Raw genomic sequence first — 21,385 nt, 5'->3', positions numbered from 1 at the left:
CAGTTATCCTCAGGGTATTCAGCCCCCTGAGCTGGAAGACAGGGACGGCGAGCTGGATAAACCCCCCATAATCCAAGAGGAAGCAGTTAACGACCTGCTACACCACCTGGACACTTGCAAGTCTATGGGGCCGGATGGGATCCACCCGACAGTGCTGAGGGAGCTGGCGGAGGAGCTCGCCAAGCCACTCTCCATCATTTATCAGCAGTCCTGGTTAACGGGGGAGGTCCCAGATGACTGGAGGCTTGCCAATGTGACGCCCATCTACAAGAAGGGCCGGAAGGAGGATCCGGGGAACTACAGGCCTGTCAGCCTGACCTCGGTGCCGGGGAAGATTATGGAGCGGTTCATCTTGAGGGCGCTCACAAGGCATGTGTGGGACAACCAGGGGATCAGGCCCAGCCAGCACGGGTTCATGAGAGGCAGGTCCTGCTTGACCAACCTGATCTCCTTCTATGACTAGGTGACCCGCCTAATGGATGAGGGAAAGGCTGTGGATGTGGTCTACCTGGGCTTCAGTAAGGCCTTTGACACTGTCTCCCACAGCATTCTCCTAGAGAAGCTGGCGGGTCACGGCCTAGACAGGTGTACTCTCCACTGGGTCAAAAACTGGCTGGATGGCCGGGCCCAGAGAGTTGTGGTGAATGGAGTTCAATCCAGTTGGCGGCCGGTCACGAGCGGTGTTCCCCAGGGCTCAGTACTGGGGCCGGTCTTGTTCAGTATCTTTATCAATGATCTGGATGAGGGGATTGAGTGCACCCTCAGTAAGTTTGCAGACGACACCAAGTTGGGCGGGAGCGTTGATCTGCTCGAGGGTAGGAAGGCTCTGCAGAGGGACCTGGACAGGCTGGATCGATGGGCCGAGGCCAACTGTATGAGGTTCAACAAGGCCAAGTGCCGGGTCCTGCACTTCAGCCACAACAACCCCATGCAACGCTACAGGCTTGGGGAAGAGTGGCCGGAAAGCTGCCCAGCAGAAAAGGACCTGGGGGTGCTGGTTGACAGCCGGCTGAACATGAGCCGGCAGTGTGCCCAGGCAGCCAAGAAGGCCAATGGCATCCTGGCCTGTATCGGAAACAGTGTGGCCAGCAGGAGTAGGGAAGTGATCGTGCCCCTGTACTCGGCACTGGTGAGGCCGCACCTCGAATACTGTGTTCAGTTTTGGGCCCCTCACTACAAGAAGGACGTCAAGGTGCTGGAGCGTGTGCAGAGAAGGGCAACGAGGCTGGTGAGGGGTCTGGAGAACAAGTCTGATGAGGAGCGGCTGAGGGAACTGGGGTGGTTTAGCCTGGAGAAAAGGAGGCTGAGGGGAGACCTCATCGCTCTCTACAACCACCTGAAAGGAGGTTGTAGCGAGGGGGGTGTCAGTCTCTTCTCCCAAGTAACTAGCAATAGGACGAGAAGAAGTGGCCTCAAGTTGCGCCAGGGGAGGTTTAGATTGGACACGAGGAAAAATTTCTCGACTGAAAGAGTGGTGAAACATTGGAACAGGCTGCCCAGGGAAGTGGTTGAGTCACCATCCCTGGAAGTACTTAAAAGACGTGTAGATGAGGCGCTTAGGGACATAGTTTAGTGGGCACGGTGGTGTTGGGTTGACAGTTGGACTTGATGATCTTAGAGGTCTTTTCCAACCTTAATGATTCTATGATTGTATAACACAGAAGAGCTCATCCATACCGTATTTGTTCAGTGAATAAACCGAAGGCAGTCCAGGATTGCTGGCTGTCTTCTGGGTGCTACATTTACTTGAACAAAATGGACGAAATAGAATTAATAAAGCTTGATCCCCTTAGGATGTGTCTTGTACTTGGACTGCTTGGTGTTGAAGGTGGGAATGCCCATAGAAGCTTTTCCTGCTGGTGGGCCTTTTGTATCTGTGGTGCTCCACAAAGATTGAGCTCAAGCTTCTCCATTCCTTTCTTAGGAAAGACATTAACAGGATCTCTGTTTCTAAGCCAAGTAGCTTATTTTTATGAAACTTGTAGGAATGTGGTATTTCAGGCTTCTGCCTCTTTGCCAAACTTGGTTGAAATGGCTGATGAAGTAAAAAACTATGAGGGTACACAGACATCTGCAGACAGAGTGATTACATAAGATACATTTCCTGAGAAAGTCAAGCTAAAAATAAGGCATGGTCTTAGGTTGTTGGAGGGTATATGTATATATATGTATGTATGCAAGTCTTGGTTTTAGAATTCCTAATTCCTTTGGAACACTGTGAAATGTCTTGTCTTTTTCCCGTGCTGTTTGCCACTGTGGTCATCATGGCAGTAATTAGGCATTATACCTGATCAGACTAAAGATACTTTGGGCTCTGTATCTTCTCCTGGACAGTGGCTTCATGTAGATCCGTAGGATAGGAAATGGAGCAAGCAGTTCCTTCCCCTGCTGCCGCCCCACCCCCTCCACTTCCCCCTTTATGTTACTAATCCACGTTATTAATGATTTTCAATGATACACGCACTTTTTGGAGTTCTCTTCCTGTAAAGTGAAATATTCCTCCCTACACCATTATCCTTTACAAGTGTTAAAAGAATTTGCAGGCTTTTTGTGATGATAGTGCAGCCCGTAAGGTCTTGGACTGTTTTCTGTATGTTACAGTTGCGGGAGCTGGAAGACAAGTATGCAGAGTGCATGGAAATGCTTCATGAGGCTCAAGAAGAGCTGAAAAACCTTAGGAACAAGACTATGCCAAATGCCATATCACGTCGGTACCATTCTCTCGGTCTCTTCCCTATGGTAAGCAGATTTAAGAAAAAAAAACTGCACAAACCAGAAAACAACCAACCAAAGGAAATGCTTGCATCTGACTTACAGCTTCAGGCATAGGATGCTAGGCCAGATAGGAGCATGGGTGAAATGTGTATTTATATAGTGTTAAAGTGATCAATTTTGCATACCTGGTTCTGAAACAGTGATGCTGTGCAGTTACTTGTTTTTGCTGCGGTATTATATACAACCTGCAGCTGGCTTTGCTTATGCTGTGAATCATGGGTAGCATTCATAGGTTGTTACCCAGTTCTATACATTTTTTTTTTTTATGCATCTCCTGTACTGTGGCAGCTGATTTTTTCAGTGGGAGCTTCCTGGTTTTCTTCAATATCCGTGGTGGTGTAACTTCCTGATAACATAACTAATGGTTTCTGGATATGGCATCCTTCTAGTCGCTGATGATATACATTCTAGTTCTTCAATACTTGAATAGGTTACACATATATTCTTGTTTTAGGGTCACTGAAAATTCAGTGGTTCATTAGAAGAATATTTGTTGCTAATACGTGTTACAGCAACATCAATTATGGCAGTGTCACTGATGTTACCAACTTTGTTTACCTAGTTTCATTTGATTATGACATTGTACATTTAAAGTATGGGGAATAGACAGTACCCTCAACCAAATGAGGGAAAAAAAGTGGATAAGAATGTCTAGGTAAGTTCAGTGCCTAGCTCTGCTTGCCTGTGTATCTCTAGAATAATTCCATCGCCCTACTTCTGAGGGCGATGATATCAGTGAAGTTTCTTTTGAGTTACATTAATGTAATCAAGCAGGAGAATCTGGCCCTCCTTTGTCTTTAGCCATGTCTTGTCTTAACTGCTGAGGAAGAACACAGATTACATTTGTGCTCACAAGAATTGTCAACAAAGGCTTAGCTTGCCTTTTTGTGTTCCCTTCTGAGACTGAACACAGGCCAATTTAAAGTGCAGACATTTAATAATATAAGTTGTACTTGCACAAATACTGTTGAAAGCTGCGAAAAGTATGCTTGTGCTGAGGTAGGTTTATGTATTTTGTACAAAAAAGATTTTCAAATGTTGAATCATGGACTAAAAGTCATTTAGGTTTGTGAATGTTTGACACTTAGATCCTGCACTTAATTACATTTAGGCAGTAAAACTTACTGACCACCAGTGGAGAATTGGTAGCCTGTCACCTTTAACCCTATAGGGGAAGTATATAATACTTTATGCCAAGAACCACATCTTTTTTTGTGGGTGAATGGGTAATGTTGTGAAAGGGAAGAGTGTTTTCTGTTTTAAATGAAAACAAATTAAGCAAAACTTCTTACATGAAAGGAGCATGTTACGGAGTAGGGAATTTAGTCTGGGAAGTTGGTGCACCTGGATTCTGTTGTTGCCTGTATGTTTTTTCAGGATCTTTGACAGATGTTATGTGTCCTCAGATGGTAAGTACTGTAGCAGTATGAAGCTAAGCCATAATTTGTCAGTCATTTAGATATGTTCATTAGTCTTCCAGCTTTCCAGTCCATTTTCATTGTTAAACCTGTATTTTTTTTTTGTGTGGAATGACACCTTATTAGTTATTAATTATTTTATATAAGTAATTAATTATTTTATGCAATGACAACCTATTAATACTTTGATATTTGTTTTTCTTTTTTGCTTGTTTTTAACAGGATTCTTTGGCAGCAGAGATAGAAGGGTCAATGAGGAAAGAACTGCATTTAGATGAACCCGACTCTCCTGACTTGGCGTATGACTGAAAAGAATTGGTTCCTAATTGATTGATTATATCTGAAGTTGTTTATTATTTGATAAGAAAGGAAAAGACAGGAAATAGCTGAGCTAGGGATTTAGAAAGAAATATTTCTGTCAGAGTGTGAATGATAGAGAGAAAGGTAAATAGATTGTCTGGTTATTGGGCTGGTTATATTTTCTGCTAAAGCTACCAAAAGAAAACGCCTATATTATATAGGTTTTGCCTTGTCTTATGAACTTTTTATCCTCATTCTTGAGTGCTGAGAATGAGAAAAGGTTGTTTTTCTTGTGTGTTACCACGTTAGGTTTCTTCAGTTAATGATTAGGGGATGAGCTCAATCCCTCGAGTTCTCTCTTCAGGTGTTATAACAGAAGTTACCAGGTAATTATTGATCTAATCCAGTTTTTACAGGGAGAAAGTCAGTGCAGAAAGGGATTCAGAGTGGTTGGGTACTTACAGTGTGATGCCTATTATACCTGTGCAAAGTCATTGGCACCCATTTTGCTAAAGTTCCCTTGAATTAAACAAGAGAGTGGTTTGAAACAAGTTAAGTACTTGTGATGGTCCAAAAGCTAAAGATAGATACAGCTTGGCAGAAATGTCCTTACTGATGCCAGTTGCAGGTGTACTCTAATAGGTTTATCTCACCTATTTGTACAAAGCACAGACTGGTTAATTTGAAAGAAGTTAATCCTATTTAGAGGGTCTGTTAGAGCTTTTATGTATTTTGACTTGACCTTTACAAAGAAAGGACAGTCAGGGAAGGTACAGTAGCCGCTTTGCAGAAACCTTCGAAGTATATTTACGAAGTTTGACACATACTTAAACCTTCTCTCAGCAGGAGCCAAGAACTGTAAATGAGGCTTTGACAGAGTGAAATGTTGATTAGAAAAATGTAAGCTCAGAAAGATGTGAGCATGCTCAAACCCCATAGGATCCTTTTGTCCTTCCAGAGTAATCTAACTTAAGGATAGTTTGACTTCTTTAGAATGTCTTTTATATTGCTATGCATGTACCAAAGAAGGATACCTTTTTTTGGTTTCATGGCTCGTCTTGGTTTTATTTATTTGTTCAGCAGGGGTAACTGTTACCTCTGTGGGACTGTTTATTGATAGATGCTCTTAGATTCAGCCTCTTAAATATATACAACTATAGACTTGGAGCCTACACACAAAGATTGCAACTGTTGAGCACTCATGGACAGAAAGAAATAAATTTTAATGACATTAAATAGCTTAAGGCATGCTGTCATTGTTACACCCTGGCAGTGTTACCTTTTAGCTGGAAGGGATGCCCTGTTCTTGTGTTCAGCCATTGTTGAACTGTAAAACAAAGCAGCAATGGCACTTCTGTAGCATGATGTAGGGCAAGTTTATTTTGTCAAGAAATTTCTGCTGAAGTGTCATCTGATCTTAATCTTGAAGCAGATGAACAAAGTTTGTAATGATATCAGGACAGCGGTGGTAAGGAATGAACTGTAGAAGTAGGTCAAAAATTAGGTTTCCAGCCTTGACAGCCTCTCTTTAGACTCTTGATCCATTATATTTCTGATTCTTTTTTTTTTAATGGTATTTAAGGGGGTACGAAATTGGTTTCAGAACGAAAAGATACAAGACTTGCTTGCATAGAGATAGTCAGTAAAGTAAATTCAAATTATTTTTTAAAATGGATTAGGGAGTTCATAGTTAAGAATTGAATGGAGATCAATTTTGTTTTTTAAAACCTCATTTCCACACAGTGGCTTTAAGGCGTTTTTAGCTGATGTACCGAAATGCTCTTTCACTTAATTTTTATTAATATTTGAGAGGATCCATGCACATAATTCTCAAATGTTCTGCCTAAAATATGCTAGGATGATGGAAGTATGTTGATGGATTGAATGTAATGGCCAGACTGTAGCAAGTATGGGACCCTATGTATACTACTTAACAGAAACTATACAGACAAGGTGGTTGGTGGAGCTGTGATAGGAAGGGTTGTTAACAAGCTGTTACCTGTTTCTCTGTTCCTTCTTAAGGTAAGAAGGCACTGTGTGATTATTAACTGTGTGTATGTCTCACCAGTCATCAGAAGCGGGTCTTCGAGACGGTGAGAAATGTTAACCAAGTTGTCAAGCAGAGATCCATGACTCCGTCGCCAATGAATATCCCAGGCTCTAACCAGTCCTCTGCTATGAACTCAGTCATTTCTAGCTGTGTTAGCACTCCACGTTCCAGTTTCTATGGGGGAGACATCTCTAACATTATGATAGACAACAAGACCAATAGCATCATCCTTGAGACAGAATCCTCTGACAATGGGTCAGTACTGTAGCACTGGGCTTTGTTTTTGCTTTGTTTCTGACATAAAGGCAAAGCGTTTCTATTTTCCTCTTTTTGTCTTACATTGTGCAGTTAACACAGTGACTTACATCTTCAAAAGTTACTTTATTTTGTGCTTATAGTTCTTGAGACATAGTAATTTAAAGGTATTGGTGAATGTCTTGAAACTGTCATGTAGAAGTTTTAAGCATCTCTAAGAATTTTTTTCTCCCTCCCCCCCTTTTCTTTTTTTTGTGTGTGTGTGTGTCCCCTGTTATGCTTTAGAAATGAAGACAGGATGAAGAAGCCTGGAACTCCAGGGACTCCAGGCTCCAGTGACCTAGAGACTGCCCTTCGTAGGCTGTCCCTCAGGCGGGAGAATTACCTCTCGGAGCGGAAGTTCTTTGAAGAAGAGCAGGAAAGGAAGTTACGGGAACTGGCAGAAAAGGGCGAGCTCCATAGTGGTTCTGTTACCCCCACAGAGAGCATCATGTCACTGGGAACTCACTCCAGATTTTCAGAATTCACTGGATATTCAGGAATGTCTATCAGCAGTCGCTCCTACCTGCCAGAAAAGCTTCAGATTGTGAAACCACTAGAAGGTGATAACAAAGGGCCTCGGCCTTTATCTGTTCTTCTTAGTGACTCTTTGTGGTCTCTTATCCATCACCAGAAAGCAGGAAATCTTTGCAATACGTATTCTTTTTACTTTAGAGACAGTAATCCACGCTGTTGGTTTGAAATCTTCTAACTACTACATTTTTCCTCAAGCCTTAAAAGTGTTAGGAAACAATTCCAGCCAAGGCAGTAGAATAAATGTTACAGGCCACACATACATCAGCAGTGCAGCCTTGCATCTGACCTCAATCTCAATGTTGCCGTTTCATATGTAGAAAAGGAAGGTGGTTGAGTATCTGAAATCTAAGCAGCAAGAGTATTAGTTCATCAAATCTCAGTTCTGCAAGTAAGTGTCTGGAAAGACCTTTAGCTAATTCAAATAGTCCAGTTGGTCTAATAGGACTATTTTTGTGATTAAAAATTACCTCTGGACTTTAATTGGCTGTTTGAGTGGCCACACATGGGTTTCTCTGGCTTTGGGTTTCATGTGTGAAATAGTTTTTTGGTTTTTTTTTTTAAAGTAAATTTTCCTCCATATTTTGTCTCAGAAAAAGGCAAGATATAGGTAGATGGTAGTCAGGGCTAGGGCTTTATTTCAAAGTGCATTTCTGTAGTCTGTCTTAACAAAGCTGACAGAGCACACATGGTATAGTCTGCCTGGCTTTTTTCAGTCCTTTCAGGTTGTTGCTGGAAGTTAGTTGAGTAAATTCCTTCAGGTTTTAAACAAAATGAAGCTGTTTTCTTATACTACTTCACAGATAGTTAATTTAGTTATGTAATTTAGCTTTGGTTTCTCTCTCTCTCTCTTTTCCTTTAACAGAACTCATGTTACATTACATTGTCTGTGTGTATTTTAATTGCAAAAGTTCCTTTTTTCATCCTTTTAGAACAAATTTATTTCATCTATAAGGAGCATTTAGCATGACGCATATTCAGAAGCAAAAATAACCCTTCTTGTGTCCTGAAGAAAGTGATGTGCTGTATCTACCTATTCAAATGAAACTATAGCCATAGCGCACAAGTCCATACTGTTTAGCAGAATTTAGTAGGTTGTTTTCATGACTGCTTTTAAATGGTCATAAAAATTCATGTACCACATGAGGGAAGGGATGATCCAGCTTTGTTTCAGTTCTTGGTTGCTACCACTGTAATAGATTTCTGTCACCATCCCATTATATCTGCTTTTTTCTTCCAATAAACTCTTAAAGTCTTTATCATCTTTCTATCTGTCTGGGTTTTTTTTCCTGGTTTTGTTCATTGTTCTCACTGGGTCATTTTTTTCCTTAAAATTATTGCATCTTTTAAAGTACTTCTCATGTTTGGTTTTACATCTCATTTGTAGTATGTTTGTGTCTGCCTGTTTCATAAGTTTAGTGTTTGTTATCTTTTATTGAATATGTGTTTATGACTTTGTTCCTCACTTCAGCTTAGTTTTTTTCCCAAGTATTTTTCATGAGATTTAATTTTTTTTTTTTCCAACTTCATGGATACTTTCAGACTACTGGGGCAAAATAGTCTGCTGTACCTGTAGGCTGTTATCAGTAGTTGTGCCTTTGGTTTTTATTACTGTTTTCCTAAGGATGCTCATGCCATAAAATGGGGAAAGAAAAAATCAGTTCTATAATACATTTCAGGTTAGTGGCTTCTACTCCTTTAAAGCAATCTTTTAAATCCCACAATAAAATAAATAGGGTGACAGAAGCACTAAGAAATTAATATTCTTCATTTGCACCTTCAAAAAAACCCCCAAAACCCACAAACACTTTCTTTTAGTAGAATAGAATGATTGCTTGATTTGTCTTGCTTTAGTTACAGTCTGGTTGGTTTTTTGGTTTGGTTTTTGTTTTTAAACTGTGCATCTGCAGCCTGTTGTACCATAAGCACAAAATAACCCACTCCCTGTGTACTGCAGGAAAACTAGAACCTTGGACTGATTGTCTTCACTCACTTTGTTGCAATTGTGGCAGCAACACATCATGAATTTCCAGCCTTTCTCTGACCCCCATACTATACATGCGATGATGCAGATATCAGGAATAGAAAAACAAACTCTATTCATATACTTTATTTTGCTTTCAAATTTCTTCTCACTTCAGCCTGGCAGTCCCACTCTTGCACACTAATTCCCTCATGCCAGCTTTTTCTGATAGCGTAATTTACAAAACTGTCTAGTAGGAGCCTGGGACTGAATATAGGCCAAGGTGTTGTATTCCCTCCTTCAATTTGGCTTTTTGTTTGTTTGGGGTTTTTTTGTAAATTGTAGGGTAGTTGACAACTGTTGCATTGCTTTCTGCATTAGTGTTAATTTTCTGTATGGAGAAGTTAAAGCTCTCTTACATACATTTTATGAGATCAAGATTAAAGTAGTTGAGGTGGGGAGAAACTCAGATATCCTCCTTTTTGGGATGAAGCTTAGGCCACTTTGATTTCCAGTTTCCAAAAGAAACTAATAACATGTAGTGTCAATAGAAATGTTAAAGCTCAAAATGCAGATATTCTGGTGAATATATTTCCATAGGAGAGGTGTAAAATATTATTAATTTAATGCTTGTACTCTGCAGAGATTTTCTGAGTATAAGTTTTGGTGAGCTTTAAGGCGAAAAACGTTACATCTTCAGAAGCTTGCATGTAAAAGTTAATTAGCAACAGGATTTTATACTTGCATGCAGTGCAGACAGAAATTTTGATTTCCGGTGTTTTTCTATAACTCTTGAGGGTATTGTCATACAGCAAAGCTCTAATCTTTGCTTAAGACTTGACAATATCTGTCACTTCTCCACATTCTGGAATATTTCTTTTATATAGAAGCTTGACAATTCAGGAATAAATACAAGTTATACAAGTTATAGGGATGTTCTCTTCCTTAGAGTTATTTATTTTGGGGTTGTAATGGTTTCTACTTCTTGAGCCTCAAGGGTACCAATCAGTCTAAATCCTCTTTAGTCCCTCAAAAATTACTTTAAAAAAAAAAATTAAAAATAACGCCATTATCCAAAGTAATCTAGCAGATCAAATTATTTTGAGCTAAAAATTACATGTTTTAAAAAGTGAGATAGACTTAATTAAAACGCTACTTACTGATCCCAGTCATTCTAAAGAAAGACGTTTTCCCCATTCGCTTCCTATTTACAATAAGCTTCCTGTAATGCAATATCCTTATTGTGAAATGACAATTTTTCTCATTCCATGGGATTTTTCTCAGATGCAAAATAACATGTATAAGAGCCATCCCTTCCCTAGTTATTGCAGTGGTTTAGATTTCTACATATACCATGCAACGAATTGAACATTCGTGGTCTTTGAATACTGGTGAGACATTTGTATGCCAGCTTGTTGAATGAGTCGGTATTCTGCTTTGGGGAGAGGGGACAGGAACAAGCCAACAAAAACTGCTCTGATTTTAGCTGGCAGAGATGAAAATAAAGATGTTTTGTTTGTGTCATAGGACCTGGAATGAATAGATTGAAGTCACACGTTAGAACACAGCAGTGATTGGTGGGCACATAGGAAAACTTAGGCCTTTGTGAGCGGTGTTTAATCACTAGTTGAGGAATCGGATCAATCCTCCCTGATTTCAGTGGGCCCATCTCAGTGTGTATATCAATTTAATCTGATGCATTGCTGTTTCTGACTCATTGTCTCCTATTGAACGCTGAATATTGAATGCTTTTCTCTGTAAAATGGACCTCTTTCCTCACTCAAACCATTTTTCTGCCAAGGATGAAGCTACAGGTACAGTAGCATTTAGTTATGTAGTAGTTGACTTCCTGTAGCGTAGGGGCTCAGGTAGGGGCCATACAAGTAATTAGGCTTGATGTATAGGTGAGATGTATTATCTGCTTACATGTGCTTGGAGTTGATGTGGCTTTCTAACGTACAGCAGAAAGCTGAAATTGCTGTGTAATCTGTGTGACTGCTGTCCTCCTGTTAGCCACCGGTAGTAAATTCTAGCATGTTTCTAGCACCTTTCTTAGCGTGAGCTTAATGCGGGAGTATGTGGTATATGTTCCTCTTAGAGATTTCTGTGATGGTGCTCAGATAAACTGTTAAATGTTAATTCCTTCTACTCCTACTTAATCCTGTGAATTTAGGGGGATAAGAATATAAATGGGGAGGGGATGTGCATGTGCACAAGTATGCCACATCTTACCACCAGACTTTACCTATCTACGTGCTTATGATCAGTTTATTTCATATTGATCTGGAAATGATGAAGAGTAGGTGAAGCAGTTTTGCGTTGTAGCTTGTCTTCCAAGAAATATTAAAGCCTAGAAATATTAAACCCAGCAATATTAAAGGTTTGGAGCTCCCAAACCTTTGGTCTTCTGGATAACGAAGTGGGATTTTCTGCCTTTTAGATCCTGGATTGATTACTGATTTATTTCGGTTGTCTTTGTGTTCCCTTTCAAGGTTCTGCCACTTTGCACCACTGGCAGCAGCTGGCTCAGCCTCACCTTGGCGGGATCCTGGACCCAAGGCCTGGGGTTGTCACTAAGGGCTTCAGGACACTGGACCTGGACCTGGATGAAGTGTACTGCCTTAATGACTATGAGGAAGATGAGACAGGTGACATTTCTTACAAGGGCCTAACTACCTCGACGCCAGTTCAGCACACAGAGACCTCAGGTGAGAGGTCACAAGCACAAGTGACTGTTTCAGAGAACAAGAATAACCCCCGCCAATCTCAGGCTTTCACAGAGGAGATGCAGGAGTCAACGACTGACGATGATGAGGGGTCTGGTGAGGGAAACTCATTAAGTCCAGTAAAACTGACATCTTTGCAGGATTTTGATTACTGGGCCATTCTTGCATCTCTCCAGAACAGCATCCATAGTATTGCTTTGTGTGTAGCATCTGCACGTTAATGCGTGCAGTAGTTAGAACATAACCATTCTAACATTGGCTCAAAAATCCTTTCTTTAATAATCTTTTAATTTGACTTTTTTTCAGTAACAGCATCTGTGGTCAATATTTTACTCTTATTTTGATAAGAGAAGGCTGCTAAAAGGAAGTGGTTCGTTCACAAACCTTTGTGTGACACGTATGCAACTTGTATGTGTATTTAGTGCACGCTCTTCAGTGTATATAATGTACAGATGATACATATTTTGTATGCCTATAGTGCAGATATTCTTCTGTTCATAAGAGGTGATGCCATGCTTTAGATTTTTGTACTTTGGGAAAAAGACAAAGACTAAATGATGACAAAAGGTGCATCTAAGTTGCCTTTGCTGAAACAAATGGAAGTGCCTTGAAAATCAAGCAAAGAAATTCTGCAAGTTTAATTCAGTTACCTCAGATACAGTTACATGTTTTTAAATTCCCTTTGACATAAAGAATTAAGAGAATGTTTTATGTAGAGAATAATGACGTTTCCCTCATTCTCTCTCCACCACACTATTAAATTCTGTCCTTCCTATTTATACCATATTAAGACTTAAACATTTTTAAGTGACAGTACTGCATGAGTTATTAGATACTCTGAACTGACATTTGCGGTCTTACTGCATGAGGCTACAGGTTCTCAGACTACAGATGTGTTTTGAGTTTGTGTGGTTTCTTTTCTTGATGTTGGGTTTTTTTCGGGGGGGGGGGGGGGGGGGGGGTGTTTTAGTAGGCTATATAGGAGTGTTAGTCTTCGTTAAGATTTGCCACTGGTAAAGAATTATATTTAGTCCATAATCAGAAAACTACCAGAACTCCTTTTTCTTCAGACATCTTGTTTTTACATAGCTACTTCAAATGAGGACACTTCCTTCCCCCTCCTTTTTCTGGAATAGATCATAATTTATTATTTGACTGGTCTTTGGAAGATTAGATTGTCTCAGGGCTGGACAATAGTATTTCTGTTATTTTCATGAAGTGCAGAGTATCCTCAGCTCTCACTGAAATGGCAGTTCAGTGCTTTCAGCTATTGAATATAAGCTACTTTTTGCAGTCAGTTGTATTAAGATTAAACTTAGAATCATAGAATCATTTAGTTTGGAAAAGACCCTTAAGATCATTGAATCCAACCGTTAACCTAACACTGCCAAGTCCACCACTACACCATGTCCCTAAGCACCACATCTACAGGTCTTTTAAGTACCTCCAGGGATGGTGACCCAGCCACTTCCCTGGGCAGCCTGTTCCAATGCTTGAACATTCAAACCCTTCAACTTCCCTTTCCATTGGCAAAAATTGTCTTTATTCCATGAGATCTTTTGCCTAGGAATAATGATTATATTAACTTTTTATATTAATATGGAAATAAATAATGCCTTTGCAGGAGTTGTGTACAGTTTTGGATATTATCCAGGTGTTTATAATTTTGAAGAGTCTAAATAACAACAGCAGGAAAAGCTGGAGATCTAGGAAACATGGACTGAAATCACCAAAGATTGAAATAACTGGCATTTTTTAGGGTCTATGGAATAAAAGATTCAAGAAAAGATATGATTCATTTTAAAATCTGTTGCTGCAGAAAAGAATGGAACAAGCAGTTCTTCATGTACTCAGGATACAATAATTGTGCAATAAAAAAGCTATTCGGGTTACACTTTGGGGGAATAATTTTCTAATTGTAAGAATATTCAACACAGGAACACGTCGAAAATTTAGAAGCCTTATTCTCATGGACTATGCATAGACAGGGATATAGATATAGTTTAGGTGTTTTGGTTGTTTTTTTAAGAACAGATTAGTAAAACATCTGTGGGTAATGATTTGGAAGGGTTCTTTCTTTGGAGTAGAAAAATAAATGTAGACCTGCACTATGATTGCAAACTGGCAAGAAAGACTAGTATTTCCCTCCATTTCCTTTCTCCATTACGATTTGAATAGAGGTCACTTATTAACAGGCTATTCCCTAGTTACTGCTGATTTTGCGTGGGAGAACTCTAGTTATCTCAGACAAGGTTTTTAAGCATATTCCCTACCTTATAAATTGGCAAGTAGATAAAATCTATGAAATTGTCCTAGTAATCGTATTTCATTGTCTATTGTTTGCTGAGTAATTTTGATACATTACAGAAATAGAGAAATTGGTTGATATGAATAACTTTGATGTGTAGACTAAACAAATGCACTGAAAACTTCAATTTCCCATTCTTCATCCTTCCTCCAGATTGCCCAGCTGCTTAGGATTTAGGAGTATCCATCAGCCACCACATCATTAGTGGTTGCATTGCTCTAATGAAGTAAAGGTACTGCTGTATCTGCCTTTTGCTGAAGCAATTTGTCAGGCGGTATACAAGGAGAAGATAATTGTGGATGTTTTCAGAGTAGGCACTTACTAATGTGACGGTGCTTCTTAGGATCCACAGTCTGCCCACTGAAGAATACCTTTCGGGAACAGAGATGTGTGCTTAGCTTATGAATTTATTTTATATTTAAATATTGTGCAGCCGTTGCTCCTTTTGAAAAAACCTCCTGAGCATTCTTTCTTCTTCTCCTAGATTTCTCTGTAAGAAACGCAATGCAGGTAGGGGTGTGTATGGGCATGCGTTTCCTTAGAGTGCTGTCACAAGCGCGAGGTTATGACCTCATTGCTTGCATGATTCCAGGGGAGATTCCAGGCAGCAACGTACAGAATAAGCTCTTGCTAGAGAATGTGGAAGTAACGTAAACAGGGAAGGAGAGAAGTATCTTGGATACAATCTTTAGTGATAGTGCTTTTGCTTATAATCCAAGATAGCTCCATTGTGGAAAAATCTAGCTCAAGAGGTTCATAAAAGCCAGAAAGTATCTCCCTACAATTGCCATTGGCAGGCCATAGAGTGTGCCAGTCTGGAGCTACAGGTCTTCTAACCTGAGAACAAAACTTCTTTGGAAGTACTGTGCCTACAAGGACCATTCCCAGGAGGTGTAAGTCATCTTAGTCTTTTGGGTAGGTGTCTGCTTCATTTGATATGTATACTTTGAGGGTTGTATGTTACCATGTTTTCACTGGAGATGTTCTCTGGGAGAGTACTATGAGGTCCTATTTTTACTGCCATTTTGTGGGCATGTAGAGTGCTGCTCGAGATGAGCCCTAAGAGAAGTTATTTTAACATCCAGGCTCAGGAGAACAAACATTGCTGGTAGTGCTAAAGATGTTTTTTAGCCAAAATAAATGTATTCAGAACAGAGTTGTTTCTTGCTGAGTGATGAATAGAGTCAGCAATCATGCTGACTAAATAAGAAAAAGTTATGATCTTTGAATTTTCCTGTCCCTATGGTGAGACCTGTAGTATCCATTGATATGTAAAATAACTTCCTCACCATATATGCAGATTATATCCCAATTATGGCACTGAACATTTCAGAAGAAATTAATATACATTTAATTTATGACCTGCAGTTGGCCTGACAGAGCTACATTTTGTGTGTGGGCTCAGTAATTTTATGGAGGATTGTAAATTCCAGAATCGCAGTTCTAGCCTAATACCCAGGAATAGTCTGAAATTTGAATATCACTTGAGTAGACTCTCAGCGTAATTGGAATGGTAAAGAAGTTATAGGACATGGCATTGTTAATACCATCTAGGACAAGTAATTTTTGCAGCACGTATTTTTAATAACCTCAATATTTTTTTTTTTTTAATTCTTTGAAAGAAACTGTAGTATATTATAAAACTGTACAGAGTCTGTTTTGGGGGGAGGGGTTGTTGGGTCTTTTGGTTTTGTTTTGTTTTTTTAATTCATTGTCTTTCAGGTTTGCCTTAAACAAGGAACCCCAAGCCATTCAAAGCACTTAATAATGTTGTGAATGTTCTTATTTTGAAGTTGGAAGGGCTACATTTGATTCGGCATGTGCTTAATTACATGCTAGTTTTGGGTGCACAAACTGGTCTTTCGGTACTTGTGTTTGTTAGTTCCACTGATTGATTGCTTTGAACAGACATGTGCACAGCATTACAGGATCAGCCCTCTTGTACTTCATGTTTAGACCTGCCTAAAATCACAAAAACACATAATGAATGTCTTATGTTTGAGTTGTTTTTAGCAGGATTACTATACATGCTTCTAAGAGGTTACCATTGTACAGAAAAGCAATAAATTTTGTAACTCTTCTTAGAACTAAAGTATTGATGCATATTTAAATATATTTTATTTTCAACTGGCGTGAATATTTCACAGTAATTATTACTTTAAGAAAAATCTGTCAGCATTTGCTATCTGTGCTGTTAAAATGCTAGAATTTTAATTTGGGATCCTAGCCTGCATAAAATCATGTTGAAGCCACATTAAATACATTGAAATCTTTTTACATCTGTGCTCCATGGTTATATACATATGAGAAGGAGACCTCAACCACAAGAAAGCTAAGAAAAACTGTCCAAAGAATACCTGCCTTGGTTCAGTTTTTCATATCTCACTGTTTCCAAAGGCAAAATAAATGGAAAGTTTGGAAATGCAGATATTCAGAAAATAATTTTATTGTCAGTTGTTTAAGTAACGTAACAGGAGTAACGCTCCTGGCAGAGACGGATGGATTCTTGGAGGTTTTGAGCATTCACGGTTACCCCTGAAACCAGTGTTTTCTGAAGGACATTCTGGCAGTATTTTCTGAAGGACATCTGAAGGCACCTAAACGCCTTTAGGAGAGCACCATGCTCACATTTTACAGCTGTTCTGTGTATCACCCATCTCAATTTTGTTTTAGTAGTTAACCCAGGCATCAGCTCCAGCATACCCTATATTCTCCCTGTTCTGTCGGCCAGGAGTTTTCAGTACAGGTAGCACTGGGTATCAGAGCTTTCACCTTAACCCACCTGGAGGGGATGAACTCTGCTGAATTTAGAGAGTACATGAAGCAGCTGTCTTGTCCTGTGGATCCTAACGGGGTTTTGTGACCTAGTTTTCAGGAATTTCACCTTACCAAAGAATGGAGTTGGTGGCATAGACTGGCAAAAGTGAAGTCCATAGCTTATATCCTGAATGATGACATTGGAGGAAAAAAGTGCCTCTTAATGGTCCCTTCATTGTTATCCTCTTCCAAAGCAGGCAGAGCTTTTTTTTCTATTCCACAATAAAATAAACTTCTAATGCTTTGAAACACCATCTCCATCTGTTGTTCTAAGGAATCCCCAACCTGATTATCATTCCATCCCTGTCTCACCAGCCTGTGCTGAAGAGATGTCCAAATTCCACTGCTCCTCTCTGCTGAAAGAACAGGGAACCAGGTTTCCTCCTTTTGTTAAAACATGCCAAAGAAATGATGAGCAGAGTGCCTTGCTTCAGAGTTGGGCTGAAACTCTACCTTTGTGCCAGACTGGATCAAACCATATTCTGAAGATTTCTGATTTGATTTTATTTTTTTTTAAAGTTCATTTTTGCATAAATCTGTATTTGCCAGAATAGGTATTTATACAAAATGCAAAGATTTACTGGCCGCTGTGAGCTCTCTGCCTCCTCACTACTCATCTAGCGTAACAGCGAATTTGAGTTTGGAACCAATGGTACAAAAGTCAATGGTGTTTTAGTATAGCTGCCTCTTACAAATCTTCCTCAAACTCAGTTTGTCTGACACCTTTTTGTGGATGGGGCAGGCCACTAGTTTACGTACTGTAACTTTGTTCCTTTCTCTGCATGAGCTGGTTGAAAATCCGGATTAAACGGTCTTTTGAGGGTTCCCTGAGCAAAAGATTGTGTCCTAAACTCATCTGTTTTGCTGTTCGCACCTAGCAAAATGGCCCATAAGCCGAGTACTGCATCTGAAACAGCTCTGAGCTATATAAAATCAGCTTTGTGTTTTGAGTGGGGAAAGCTCTGTTTTACCGGAAGATGGAGCTCTCTGCAGTCAGTTTGACTTTTTTTGCAGTATTTTGAAAGATGTTTTTGCAACAGTGTTTGTGCTTACAGGAGAGTCTCTTTCAGCTATAATGTTTTGCATTTTTTCCAAAATGCCCAAGAATTGTTTGAGAAAGCTTAATAAGGTAAAGAATCATTAATTACTGAGAGACAAAACACAATCCAGCAGCAATCTAAGGTTTAGCTTGAATTTTAATTTAGGGGAAAAATGCACATACAGTTTAGTTTATGGTTTTCTGACGGATGAAATTACATGATGTTTCTGTAAATTTTGTTAAACACTGAATTATGTACAGATTCTTTCTCATACAGATATGAAGCCTCATTGTTAATCATCTACTACTTTGAAAAAGGGGGTATAAATAAAACATTTGGTTTCAGACACAGTCACATGGAGCAGATGTTTATATTCAAAATAATACTTTGCTGTATGTACATGTGAAGATAGTCTCTCATATTATAAACTTATGTATTGCTTCCTCACAAACATACCAATTCAGGAGATGGCCATTCTTATGTAAAATTACTAGGTTAGGAATGAATCATTTTGTTTCTATTTTATAAACTTTGTTCATTTACAGCAACAGGTTCTCACTCTCTTTGTACTGTGTCCAAAGGATGGAAAATGCTACAGCAATATGATACACCCCATTGTTGACTGATGGAGAATGAAGCTGGTACAGGACTTTCTTAGTGGTATTTGAGGGTGGAATGCATCCTTGGAAATTGATTAATTTTTTTTTTTTTATAATTTCAATTTGTTTCCTCTTATTAGAGTCAGTGATTTCTCTACTTTTAGCAGCCTTCTCCTATCTCTGACTCATTAATAGCAATGAGTCTTGCTTTTGCTAATGCAGCTATGTATCTTCAGTGTGCCTGTTTCCAATCTGAGGGGATGCCCAGTGGATATTACAAGTGGGGAAAATGCACTTATTGTATTACAGCTATGTGCTTTGGGTTGAGCTTGCAATCTTAAATCGGCATTGCTTTATTCTGTTCTCTATTCATCATCCAGGGATAACTGCTTTGTTTCTACTTGATTTATGTTGAAGTCCTTTGTTTTCTCTAAATAACCAATTTTTTCATGTCCAGTTATTTGAGCTCTTTCTCCAGATTTTCTTTTAACTCTCTACAATATGGAGAGAATCATGATTGCTAGGCTGTGCTCCCTTGTAATAGCTTTTATAGTGCTCACATTAATCTCTAAAGCAACTGGATTCCTGAAGCATCATAATTACCGTCTCTGGAGGTGAAGTAGAGCTTGTTGTTATGTTATGCTGTGCTAACATTTGAGTATGTTAACATGACACTCCAGTGGGTTTTTAGAAATATCCTTCTTTGATGTACAGCAGTACATTCCAGTGCTAACTAGAAGTTACCTCACGTTGTTTGCTTAGCCACTTCTGCTTCCACTGTTCACACTCCCCATGCTCTAGACTTCACACACTGCTTATATGTGTTCTTAAAGGACTACCCAGCTGCACACACTATTTTGGAGCTGTGATACTTTATATATGAAAAAGGGAACACAGCCACGATTAAGACTTGCCTTGCTTCTGCTAAGCATCTCTGGAAGTTCAGAATGGTGTCTGGTCTAGTTGGTCTGTCTGTCTGTCCTTTGCAATGTGTTGAATAGTTGTGTACTGTGGTATTAAAATGTGGCTTAATTGGGGAATGGCTCAGAGGGTTGGGTAGGACTGAGAGGGAGGGAGCTGCACACGGTTTTTATTGTGCATGTCTTTTGACCACTGCTAAGTTTGGTTACTAAGTAAGAGAACCTATGCAATCATGATATCTTTGATGTAATATTTAACTCTGGGTGTTTTTCAACCAGCTTTTCTGATGCATGGCTCTTAAATTTTGTCATTATTTTGCAATGGCCACAGCTGCATTATACAGCAGGTTAGTATATCCACAGAAGTATCTCTACTAAGAAGAAAGAAATTGGCCTAAGTCCTTCATTTTTTAAATGGAGCTGTATTGCTTCTTTCCCACATTACTGATATACCAACAGAGTGGCATCTTTACAGCTGCATTTGTGGGGAAAATTATTTACTACACTGTTTACAAATATTCAAAACCTGCTATATTGTGCAGCTGAGGACATACATTCTTAAAGAACCTAAACACATGCACAAGAGAAATGTCACAGATGTACAGTAGTGGATCCAAAAAACCGCCGGTTTCCTTACTGTGGATGTGAAAAGTCAGAGACAGAGAATGAGTAATACATGTCCGTCCCCTCCCTACCCCAACAATCTATTCCTGTAGCATTAGCAAACTGGATCCATTACTGAGAAGTAATGGGGATACCTTTTTGTGGATCAATCTAAAAGCTGAAATGCACGAGCATTCAGAAAATCTTAGTGCTCCTGAGCTGGTACTAGAAAATGCTGCTTGTAATTTCCCACTGATGCAAGTTGCTAGTTCAGAGGAGGACTAGCATTTCAAGCACTGCCTTGCCTGAATTTGGTTTGAGCAAGACTTACCTGTAGTGTTAGTGATCATGAGGAAGTTTCAGCAGACCCTTTTAGCACTGGCTTTGGAGTCCTAGATGTGTTTGTTTTGGAGAACAAATGTCTGTTAGAACACTGTAGCACTTGTGTATTTCACTTTTCTTGCATTGATCCCGTCCGAGGTACCTCATCACTTTTTGCATCTGTCTTATCAGCACACAGAAGTTTTGGTTTTCCCCTTTTCTGTGTAAAATGCGAAGAATTTGCTTTTTTTTAATTTAGTACCTCATCCTGGGAAGTGCATGTCACAAACCAACTCCACCTTCACCTTCACCACCTGCCGCATTCTGCACCCTTCCGATGAACTCACACGAGTCACACCAAGGTAAGGGTCTCCCATGACGGCAAAGCCTTCAGCTCTGTCAGAGTTTTCCCTGTGAGGAAATGCAAAGTAATGGCATAAGCAAAAGCATTAGCCGCGTTGGTGAATTACAACACACCCCCAAATTATTCCTCCCGTTTTGAGTTACCTCAACCTGATTTTATTTGAGAGGCATGTGTAATGTTTTAGAAGGCCAACCAAAATATCTTAAATTTTGTTGTCTCTAGTTAAAATATCGCAGGATCAGACATAACTAAGTTGGCTTCCAATATCCAAACCTGACTACCCTTGATCCCAAACTAGTTGTAGTCCTCATGTGTGAATGCACAGAAGGTGGTCTCTCACAAAAAATATGAGA

The 21,385-nt window shown here is 39.5% G+C and overlaps 1 protein-coding gene across 11 annotated transcripts in view; it reads left to right on the top strand.

The window, feature by feature from the left end:
* TRAK1 (trafficking kinesin protein 1) overlaps positions 1-21,385 on the top strand; it is a 143,093-nt gene that overhangs the window by 114,218 nt on the left and 7,490 nt on the right. For 7 of the 11 annotated variants that reach the window (XM_076331006.1, XM_076331010.1, XM_076331011.1 and 4 more), the window contains 6 exons: positions 2,602-2,739; positions 4,416-4,492; positions 6,562-6,798; positions 7,084-7,400; positions 11,827-12,156; positions 20,928-21,030. In XM_076331006.1, coding sequence (XP_076187121.1) covers positions 2,602-2,739; positions 4,416-4,492; positions 6,562-6,798; positions 7,084-7,400; positions 11,827-12,156; positions 20,928-21,030 — 1,202 coding nt within the window. The remainder of the gene's footprint in view (positions 1-2,601; positions 2,740-4,415; positions 4,493-6,561; positions 6,799-7,083; positions 7,401-11,826; positions 12,157-20,927; positions 21,031-21,385) is intronic. The other 4 variants (XM_076331003.1, XM_076331002.1, XM_076331009.1 and 1 more) reach the window with 1 other exon arrangement.

The sequence above is a fragment of the Aptenodytes patagonicus genome, chromosome 2 (assembly GCF_965638725.1).
Source record: "Aptenodytes patagonicus chromosome 2, bAptPat1.pri.cur, whole genome shotgun sequence".
Lineage (NCBI taxonomy): Eukaryota > Metazoa > Chordata > Aves > Sphenisciformes > Spheniscidae > Aptenodytes > Aptenodytes patagonicus.
The sequence above is the reverse complement of the archived record's forward strand: the minus strand, read 5'-3'. Positions and strand labels throughout refer to the sequence as shown.